General features: G+C 38.2%; 1 protein-coding gene across 1 annotated transcript in view; it reads right to left on the minus strand.

Annotated features, from left to right (window-relative positions):
- Positions 1-12,063, minus strand: part of Vps13D (vacuolar protein sorting 13D) — an 866,734-nt gene that overhangs the window by 224,283 nt on the left and 630,388 nt on the right. The window contains 1 exon segment of the mRNA XM_068226303.1: positions 9,302-9,500. Coding sequence (XP_068082404.1) covers positions 9,302-9,500 — 199 coding nt within the window.

Consider the following 12,063-nt stretch of genomic DNA (forward strand, 5'->3'; position numbering starts at 1 on the left):
CATTTCGTACAGAAAGGACTGTGATTCTTCATACGCCATAAATAGTGTTCAACAGTGTCAGTGATAAACTACTCACACTAAGTAAATTTTCGTGTGCGAAAATCACCCGAAAAAGCTACAACTCAACGTGATCCGGTTCCAGCTGTCATCACCTCATTGGGAACGTCAACATTGCCAATCCTGATTCTACATGGAACATTCCAGACGTCCATCTTTCGACATTTGGTAGCAACAGTTCTTGTCATAAGTGAGTAACAAACTGACTAAACTTTTTCATTTATTTTGAACAGTGAAACTTCAGTGTCGCGTGTGAACAATTTTCATAATTTCTCAAAAGTGATAAATTTAATTTCTCGTAGAAAGACTGTAGGCTTTCAAGTGCGCTATATATCGAGATTGACGAACTTAGAACTGAAAACTTTGATAATTTCTCATATCCATTTACAATTATAAAAGTGTGCTTAGGTTTAAAAAGACTTTAGGTGGAAATTCCCACATATGAAAGACTTTGAAACCAATGATATTTATGCCATTTTTTTCGACATTTAATTTCTCTGCAAAGTTTGAGTTAATAATCATACCGCAGGGTGAAAAATTAATAAATTGTTTTAAAAAAAAATGATTTACCATCTATTATTCGCTCTGCGAGACTATCCTTCTCTGTATCGGCTCCAAAACCCAGTTCCACTCCCTGAGGTCCTACTCATGCCCTTTGCCCACAACTTTTCCTGGTACAGTATGTATGTATGTATGTATGTATGTATCAATCAATCAATCAATCAATCAATCAATCAATCAATCAATCAATCAATCAACCAATCAATCAATCCATCCTGATCTGCATTTAGGGCAGTTGCCCAGGTAGCAGTTTCCCTATCAGCTGTTTACCTAGTCTTTTCTTTTATGATTTCAAAGAAGTTTATAAACCTCCCCCTTCGTAAATTATTCTGATCTCTAATTCCACTTAATATATACAAGTATACATCGTAACTCCTTCATATCTGCACCTGCCATCTGAGAGCAAGTAATGGACTCCCTGCAACATTCTAGTCGGGGACTAGCAACCGAGGGAATTACTGTCCCAAGTGTAGGCTGCCGTTAACACCACAACACAAACATCTGCGTTTGTAGTGGTGCTGTGACCAGGAAGTAAGGATTGCTGACGAATGGCGTCGCATTGTGTTCAGTGATGAATCAAGGTTCTGCACTATCCCAGATGACCATCATTTGTGAGTATGATGGCGACCTGGGAAGAGGTCCCACTCTTCCAATGTTCTGGAGAGGCACAGCGGTGTTACTCCTGGCATCATGGTGTGGGGAGCTGTCGGGTACGACTTCAGGTCACAGCTGGTAGTGACTGGGGGAACTTTGATGGCAGAATGGTTTGTCACGGACATCCTGCGTCCACATGTGTTACCTCATATGCGACAGTATCGTGGTACTATTTTTTAACAGGACACACAATACTTGTCACTATGAACTGTCTGCATGATGTTGAGGTACTCCCGTGGTCAGCAAGATCCCCAGATCTGTCCCCGATAGAAAGTGTGTGACCAGCTCGTACGTCAACTTAGTCTTGGGGCCAGTATCTACGATATCAAGCACCAGTTACAACAGCTGTGGGCCACCTTGCTTCAGGAGAGGAGACAACGGCTTTATAACACCCTTCACAACCGAATCAGTTCATGCAGCCGGGCCAGAGGGGGTGCAACGTCATACTGGCAAGTGGGGGTCGTACTGCCAATCTTTTGTAAATTTGACTCGATTTTGTAATCACTGAAACAACATCACATACCCTCTCTAATTCGATGTAGCAAAATTATCCATGCTCAGTCTTGCAGCTATATGTTTGGCCTTCTCTCGTAATAACGTCCCACCTAGAAGGATAATTTGCTGGTACCAACTGAAAATTATATTTTCCAGCTCAGCAAATGTAGATTCTCTACCAGTTTTTCATTATTTACTTGAACCACCAAATTTATCAATATGCTCTCTTATTTCATTCTTGACTGCAAAGAAGGAGTTCAAGGTCGAAGACACTAACCCAATATGTTTAGTGATAACTACTCTATTTTTGAAGGGATTGCTTTCAATTTCTTCTATGATTTTCAGTCGTTCTTGAAGAGTATTTACTTTCTTACAAGAGAAGTGACATGTTATGAATAACAATAATACACAGAAGCAATGACACAAATAACAATAAAAAAGATAGGAACTACTGTATTACAGGACAACAATATAACATAAAATGAACAGGAACAATAATGAGAAAAACAGAATGATATTATGACAATAAATATTGATGTTGATGAACACAACCAAGACCAGCATAGAACCTCTTATGGAAAAAGCAGATTAATGTCTTGGCGCCAAGAGACTCGAATGTGTGGTTACATACGGTTGCGCGTGAGTAACTTGTGCCCTGTACTCCAACCAATAAATTCTGAACCACTCCTATATTTCCAAGTAATAAGATGTCGCTGTTCTATTAACAGAAAGTTTCAGCTATCACTGAAGCTCTAAACACTTTTGCATAATTTTTTTCACGAGTGATCAATGCGGGAAAATTGTGGCCAAGGGAAAAGTTTTTTGATGACCAGTGCAATAAAATAATAATTCAAGGAATGATAGATGCAGGGAAATTTAACATTAGTTTACATGGAAAATTTTCAGGACCAAATAAATATAGTATGATGAATCCATGAAAATGACAGTCCTGGGAATGATGGCACTGAGGTTTACTATAGTTGTCCACTTCATCATCAATTTTTAGGAAATTAAGATCGTATTTATTCAAATTAGACCTATCTATAATACACGGCTCAAAGAACTCTAGGAACATTACCTCTGATTTATAACAACTCTTGGTCAAGGTCTTTTCAAAGACTTTATAGGTGGAAATATTTCCTTGGTCAAATTAAAATAGATTACACAGTTCCTGGAGGACTTATAGTTACTGCACGAGTCTCATATCTCTTCACTTCCCTTTCTCCCACCACAAAAAAATACAATAAAACATCCTGAAAATTATCTAGACATACATTTTAGCAATCTTTGATAAAAGACTACAAAAACTGTACAAGTATATTTTCACCCAGTTCCTAAACAGATTATATGGATTCCAAAGCAATCTCAACGAAAACCTTAGGCAATTCATCTAAACTCCAGACTGACTAACAAAAAAAAAAAAAATGCTTTTAACTGATCACAAAAACTATACAGCTAAACTCATAAGCATAAACATATAGAGCGTTCAACCTTAAATTGCAGTACAGCAGTAATGGGATAATTCCATCTCTTTCCTTCTCCCATGTTTTGCGGGTAGCGCTGTCCTACTCTAATGAAGCGGGTTTGCCAAATATCCGTGAATCAGAATGTTATCGGTTAAAATGGGTGAATATTGTGTTATGTACAGAATTTCAAGGCGCATTTGATGCTGTTAACAAAAAAAAATGTAAAAAAATAATTTAGTGTGAAAATGGTAATATAATGGAAAGTTTCGCCAAATGCAAAATCTTCATTCTATAGAACTTATCATGCCATAACTCCTATTTTATATTCATTATTTTCCTAATTTTTTCACTGCTGGTAAAGAAACATTTCAGCTCGATGTAGATAAGTTTATTTTTAAATTTAAATGATAACAAAATGCAGTATATGCGTTTATTTTCAGTCTTGTTCAGGGAATTTTATGTGTAGGCACGAAAAAGTCAGTCGCTGGCCAGCGTCTTTCCTATTGAATTTGCATGGGGGATCAAAGCGAGGCAAATGGTCCTCAGATATGGAAGTTATTTTTAAAACAATCCCTAAGTTCCTATCTTCCTTAGGAAGAATATCTCCTTGAAATTTGGTTTCGCGCGTGACTCGGCTGGCTGGCTGGCTGGCTGGCTGGCTGAAGTACCGGTAGTGATCTCCCAAACATGCGCTTTTAACATTTCCAAACAGTCGCATGCAGTGCAGTGCTCATTTCATCAGTAGTATGTATAATAGTGATTAAATACATATCAGTGACATATGTACAATTCTTGAGGGCAAGTGTATTTCGTTTGTGTGGTTCGTGAGTTCGTGCTCATGCGTGGGGATCTACTTTCGAAGAAAATGTGCAGAAGGATCATGACGTGGTTAAAGCAAAGCAAACGCTCTTCGAATATGGAAATTATTTTAAAATCATACCTCAAGTCCTTATCTCGTTATCTCTTAATTTATGACAGGGAGAACGTCTCGTTTGTTTACGTTTCAGGAGTGACTCGGCTGGCTGAGCTTTTAAATATACTGGCAGCCGTATAAAGTGGTGTTCATTTAACCAGTATTATAAGATTGATTAAGTAAAGATCAGTGATATATATTTAATGGCGTGTGGCCTCCGAAGAGGCCGAGTGCAGGTCTTTCCAGTGTTGACGCCGCATAGGTGACCTGCGCGTCTATAAGAATGGGGCCCCTACCTGTGATGAATTCTAATGCTGAAGACGGCCCACACACACACCCAGCCCCCGAGCCATTGGAATTAACCAATGCAGGTTAAAATCCCCTACCCGGCCAGGAATCGAACCCGGGGCCCTCTGGACCAAAGGCCAGCATGCTAACCATTTAGCCATGGAGCCAGACAAGATCAGTGATAAATGTATAGTTCTTGAGGACAAGTGGATTGTGTTTGTGTAGTCTGTGTAGTTGTCAGTTCGTGCTCGTATGTATAGTTCTTAGTTCGAAGAAAAAGCGCAGAAGGATGTATAATGGATCGTCAAATTAAAAAGAAATGTTCCGTAGGCAAACTCAGGGGAAAAGAACGCAATATTATAATGAGTGTCCTGGATTATTTTTTAAAGACTATGAATATGAGCAGCGCAATCAGTGAAACAGCTAAAGCTACAGGTTGTTCCAAAAGAACAATCTACGCTATAAGGAAGGAACACACACATGGTCCTTTGCGAACTCTCGAAAAAGAAAAAAAAAGAGAGAAGGATGACAGAAAAATTAAATATGATGAAATTGTTAGAAGTGGATGCGTCGGGCGGTTAACTCTCTTTTATTTGCTAACATACCACCGACAATGAACGTGATTTTGAGTCGCGTAAATGGAGAAGATTCTTTGCCACGATTTTCCAAAACTACGTTGCATCGCTTCTTACATGATATAGGCTTCCGTTATTTAAGACGGGGTAATAAGCAGCTTTCACTGAAACCGATGAAATAATTAATTGGAGGCACAGATATCTCAGGGAGATAAAACGTTTGAGGGCACAAAATAAATCTATAATTTACACAGATGAATCGTGGGTAAATATTGGGCAGACAGTGACAAAAGAATGGAAGGATACGACAGTGAATAGTGCACGGCAGGCCGCTTTTGAAGGGGTGAGTTCAGGACCTAGGCCACCGAAAAGCCGAGGACCGTGATTTGCCTTAGTCTACGCGGGTAATGAACATGGTTTTGTTCTAAATGCTGAACTAAAATTTTTATGCCATAAAAACATAAGACAATTGGGCAAATTACGTGAATGAAGTAAAGAAAAATGAAAGAGTTTTGTGGAAAGCAGACGAATTACAGGACGATGTCGACGATGAAAAGTTTTTAATACGACTTTCTTCATCGTCCGGATCATCCTCAAGTTCATCTCCCGAACCCGTTTCATCCAAAGCGGGAACACCAGGCCTTGCAGAAATGTTAGAAGGTGTACGTCCAATGTCTGAGAGCAACGCCAGTGATTAAGGTATGTTGTATTTATTTTACCATCCTACAAATATTAATTTATGAACGAATGAACTAAAAATTACAAAATTACAAATGAAAAATGTGGAACTGTGACGCCCTGTTTGAGTCACACTCAAGCGTGATCTTCACGAGTCGATTTTGCAACAGCGCGCTCGATCCACGCTGTACTGCAATTTAAGGTTGGAACGCTCTATAGCAGAAGTCTGTTATAGCGAGAATTCATAATAGCAAAAAATTTACTCACTATAGTGGGTTGCCGTTACATCCGATTTTTGAATAAGTCGGGAAAACCCCCATACACATTAAAATCAGTATGAAACAGCAATCAGTTTGTTCAAAACTTGCATTTTCACAGATAATATCCACACTACGGCTTACTTGTTTGTTATTTTTTGAAATCCGATACTATGTGAAAGTGTAATTTCATTCTGAAAAAGTTATAGTACCCTATTTCCCCGAATCCAAGACGACTCCCACTTTTTCCTTAAAAATAAATATAAATCATGCTTAAAAAGTGCTTTGTAAATCATATGAATGCCTTTCTTATACAGTACACATTTTAGACTATTTTTAGACACCGAACATTGGCTTTAGTTATGCTGATTTTTTTGCAGCTGCACAATTATTCTTTATTTCAGTGGGTTTAATAACCATCAACTTAAAATTGGCATCATAATATCGAAGACAGCATGTTGAAAATTTGCCAACAATACCTATTCCACACGTCTTTACAATATGATGATCCATCAGGAAAATATTCCTGCTTACTATAAAACTGTTAATTTCACTCAGCATCAGATATAACTGGCTGCCGCTACACGTACGTCTCGCTTGCCGGGTTCGTCCAACTTCAGCAACTAGCGATGTATAGGCCTAACGTGGACGTTGAAGGTCAACGAACGAGTTTATGGAGCCTCCGTATAGCAATTCCGCCCTAGCGTTTTTCGTGCACATACCTCACAATTTGATCTTCGACTTCTTTAAAGCGTATTTGTTGCGGGCCACTGAATGCATGTTTTTTACAGTATGCATTTTTAAGCTATCTGTGTCTTCATGCTAACGTCGAATATTGGCTTTAGTTAGGCCTATGCCGTATTTTCTTGTGGCTGTACAATTATTCTACATTTCCGAGTGTTTAATAACCATTAACTTAAAGTTGGCATCATAATACTGACGAGAACCCGTTGAAAATTTGCCGGCAATACCTGTTCCATGTATCTCTACAATATGACAATCCATTACGAAAATATTCCTGCCATCTATAAAACTTCATTTTAGTAAGTGTCAGGTACAGTAGAGGCGTTACAACTCCGCTACTGGTAGCCGTGGCTTTCTAAGAATTCGAAGGCTCGCATGTTTTGATGACATTCTGCAGATTTGAGAAACATTTTTTAGAGGCTAATAGAACGTATTTTCTCTTCACTATTTCCCGAGATCCAGTGACGTTACTCATAGACACTGTACATCCGGTTGCCGTGGCTAGCAATGTACAGTATAATAAAGAGACGGTCGTTTATTGTCAACGAGTTTCGAGTGCACGCGAAAGGAAGCAGCGCGGTTACTGCAAAAGTTGCCAGTGGTGTTCATTACTGTTAGGCCGCAAATGCAAGACGACCCTTGATTTATCACATGAGAATCTAAGAAAAAAACGTCGCCCTGGATTCGGAGAAATACGGATCACTCCAGAGGCTTATATGACAAACATTTCGGTTTTCTTCTTCAAACAGCATCACCTAACCTAACCGAATATGTATCACGAAAACATATTTCAAACGCATGTAGAGAAATGATAACCTCCTCGTTAAAACTTTACATGTGAATAGCCTTCCCCGAATTAAACTAGAAAATATAAACTATCCTCTGATATCAGCAATGTACCCTGCCACATCTTGAGGTGTATCACATTCTTACTTAATTTCAGTATATAACATTAAAATTAAGGGATTGTTTACTTCAGCATTTATTTTTAATGAGTTAACAACTGCTATCGGCCATGTTATTTACGCATTTATTACCAGTGGCGGTGATTGGGAATTAGAAGTGGGGGGCACAAAAATCTATAGCCAACAAAAGGTCCAAGGGATATCGCGCGGGGGTGGGGAGGAGCAGACATCAACATTGAAATAAATTGCTATGAAATGGTAAGTTTTTGATGCTTTCTGAGTGAATTTCTATTGTTGACAGAGTACCAACTTAAGTGCGGTAATAATACAATAAAACTTTCACTAAAGGAACAATAATTTCACATGTATTACAATTAAATACAAGTATGACACAATTATAGAATTTAAAAGTAATTCAACACTTACCAATTAGTAGACACTAGATAGAACTGAACAGACACATTGACTGAGTGACTGACGAATGCATGCAGCAAGGGGGTGATCTTAGCATAAATATACCCCTGACACCCTTCGTCGCAGAAGATGCTAAACATTGCTCCGCGGGTCTCCATTTCTTGCTGTAGCAGCGTACAATTCGGTTAACCGCGATGAGCCACATTTTGTGCCTATTTCTGCTAAATATTTTCCTTAATAATTAAATAAATTAGAGGTAATAATCAGCTGAAAAGACAACAGGGTTTGTACAAATTGTTTTTTTTTTTTAATAATTCCCAGTTTCAGGTAGTTAAAACGGAATAAAAATTTATTTTTTCTCCACAAAGTGGGGGGTCGACTGTTGCTACTGTTTATTATGAAAACGTGTTATCCTCTTTCATTTTGAATTTTCTTTAGAGAACACCAGTCGACGGGTATTACTAATCGACTCCAACATCGCTTTCGAATGTCGACGAGAGAGCTCGCAAATGCCACATAGCGAGAAAACGATTCCGTACCGAAGATGATCGATTGCATTTTGTGGCAAAGGCAAACGTTTCAGTTTTCTCATTCAAACAGCATCACCTATCCCAACTTAACTGTACTATACGTATGATGAAAATATACTTCAAGCACCAATAGAGAAATGATAACCTTCTCGCTATAAATTTACATGATAATAGCCTTTCTGTAATTTAATCAGATGTGAGAAAATATGAACTAACCTCTGAAATCAATGATGCACTCCGCTGTATCTTGAGGTGTATCCCATTCTTACTCATTTGCAGTATTTAGCATTAAAATTAAGCAATCATTTATTCAGCCTTTATTTTTTATGAGTTAACAACTGGTATCAGATATGTTATTTACGCATTTATCACGAAAAAGTTCTCATTCATTTTGAATTTTCTTTACGGAATAGCAGTCGACGGGTATTACTAATCAACTTCGACATCGCCCTTTGAATGTCGAGGAGAGAACTCGCTAGTAGACAGAGAGGAAACGATACCAATGGTGATTGATCGCATGCAATATAATGGCTGGGCTGCATAAATATCGGTAATAAAAAAAATCGTGCACGCTTAATCGCTCGTAATAACGGATGCATCAATGATAAGGATCTCGCTGTAACCGAAGGATAATACACAGTTTAATATAGGAATTTTTAAGGGACATACAAAAATTGTCGTTATCACGGGGTTCTCTTTATATACCGTACTTGCTATAGCAGACTTCTACTGTACATAAAAATCAAATTTATAGACGAAATTACCTGTTGTAATGCAGTGAACTCGCCAGGTCGGATACGCCCTTCACATGTAGGGTCTTTTGTGCTATAGTGAAGATCATGAGGTAGAAGATTTATTATTGTAATAGGACTAAGAAGGGTGATGGTATGCCCAGGTTGAGAAGATCCCAGTCCAGAGATGCGTTCAGGAGGGTAGTTCTCACGACGAATTGCCACAGAAAACCTACAATAATATCATCAAATCAAGCAAAATACAGAGGAATATTTCAGAAAAATAGTACTGTACATGTCTACAAACACTTCTACTGACCTTATACTACTTAGAATGAGCTCAGTTTTACACTCTCTCCACATTTATAAAGAAACTAACAACTGGACATAAAATTAAGCATCTTTATGTAACTTGTACATTTTGTTTACAAAATGAAACTACATTTTCTCTAGTAAGATTTGAAATCAACTGCTTTTAACACAAACAGTATTTCTGTGTAATGGGTAACTTGGCTTAGGTGAACTACTGATGTTGGGTATGCAGAAATACAATGTTCTAAAGCAAAAATACCCACATATGTGTTACTGTGTTCTAGATTAGCATAGTAGCTTTCCAGTTATGTGTGTGTGGGGGTGGGGAATAAAATATTCTATGCTTGGCCAACCTTAAAGTGGTCTCCCATGTTTTCACTTGAACACCAAATAAATGCTAGGACAATAACTACTGTCTGGTGTCAATCTGTACACAGTCTATGACTCAGCAGTGTTCACAGAAAGTTGTTTAGTGATACAACTAACTATCTAGTGAAAATCAGCATTAACTACAGCTCAGATCTACAGTGCCTTCAACTATTCATTCTGCAGAGCAATGAGTGTTTGTAAGATCTCTGCGGCCTGTTTGACCACTTTCTCCATCTTACTCCCATGCAAATGTCCCCTGTCTACTTGACAACTTTCTCTGTTCCATTAGAACAGCCCCCATGCTACCTGCTAGGACGTGGAATGGAGCCACAGTGTATTTTTAAATCAGTGCAGTATGCCGTCCTGTGCAAACAAGTTAACTATTGAGATGCATAGCTTCTTAGTGGCATACATATTTTAAGAACAATAAAACTGTAGTGAAATTGAAGAAGAAAAATTTTGGAACACATTTCTACATATACCTTTGCTACAATGAGACACAGTATGCAATTTGATGATAAAATTTTGTGAAATTGGAGCTGTATTTGATGCGCCATGACCTAGGGGACCTCGTGTCTTAACAGAAGATAAAATCTGTGAAATTTTGGATGAACTATTGCAGAGTTCTTCTAAATCAATCATAAACTGTCTCAAGAGACCAATGTATCAACAGTTTATAAAGTGTAAAAAAAATTCTATATGCATACACATCACAAAAATAATATTACCTGGCACTGAATCATATTGATCATTTAAACACCACGCTTGCACGTAACCTGCAAAGCTTGTTACTTTAGGTGAGGTGGCATGGCCTGAAATGCTAAAGTGAACCTTATGTACCGATTGCTCCCTACAAAGAGAATATCTGAAGGCAGTGTATATGAATGAATGAGACAGACTGCATCATTGTTATAGCCAGTCTAGAATATGAGAATAATAATTTGATTGGTTACCATTAAGAAACCAGAATATTGAAAATGTTTTATACAGTAAAACCTCGTTAATTCAAAGTCGTTGGGACTCAAAAATTGGACTTCGAATTACGTGATTTCGAATTAACCGCCAATTCGCAATTCAGAAGTACCAACCCTTGCCGCGTTACAAAATTTTCTAAGGCCCGTTACTGCATGCATATCTCACTGGTAAACATAACCTCACGCAACGAAAGAAAGAAAAAAAAGCACGATTCAAAGACGAGGAGAAATCTATGCTCGCTCCCATGTGCAAGTGTTTTATTAATTGGATTACTATAAAATATACTGTATGCATTTTAGATGTGTTGTATTTACACAGAAAGTACCCGATGCCCTTAAAATCGAACTTTCTATGACTCTATCCTTGTACGATTTCCCGCCATAGCACTTCTCTCGTACTTCAGAAATGTAAACACTTGCCGCGTCACAAAGTATTCTAAAACCCATTAATACATGCAATCACCTCGATTCACAGTTTAAACGTTTCAAATGCCATGGAAAAAAACTATTTCAGAAATGTATCCAACAAGGTGCATTTACAATGTTCAAATAATTCACTTGGATAAATCACTGACAAACATAACCTCACGCAACGAAAGAAAAAAAATCGCACAATTCAAAGACGAGGATAAATTATGCCGGTTCCCCTGTGCAAATGCATTATTTTTTGGATTTCTTTACTGTTTGCATTTTTATTATAGATGCTTTGTACTGGCATGGAAAGTGCCCGACGCTCTTAAAACATTGTGGCTTATTGAAGTTTCCTATGACGAGGGGATACAGTCTCTCGCTTCCATGTGCATTGCGATGCACTACTATGACCCCCATCCCTCACACTGTACGATTTCCCGGCTGGCAATTTCTCCTTTAAAACCATAAGACCGTTTGGGCTCGCATTAAAATAAAGCAATGCAGTTTCACCGGCATTGTCAATATTGTTCGGTGCCTGCGAATTTATTATATTTGCCACGTTTTTTCGTCAACTGTCGGCATCGCCAGTGTTCGCAGATTCTGTTTTCCTGCACACTGCATGTTGCGTGACATTACGGCGTTCCTTAAAAGGTTGAACACAAAACAATTCCGATTCCATTCAACTTAGCAATCATGAAGAGCACTGTAGACCCACCGAAGTGAGTGTAA

This window comes from Anabrus simplex, chromosome 2, assembly GCF_040414725.1.
Source record: "Anabrus simplex isolate iqAnaSimp1 chromosome 2, ASM4041472v1, whole genome shotgun sequence".
NCBI lineage: Eukaryota > Metazoa > Arthropoda > Insecta > Orthoptera > Tettigoniidae > Anabrus > Anabrus simplex.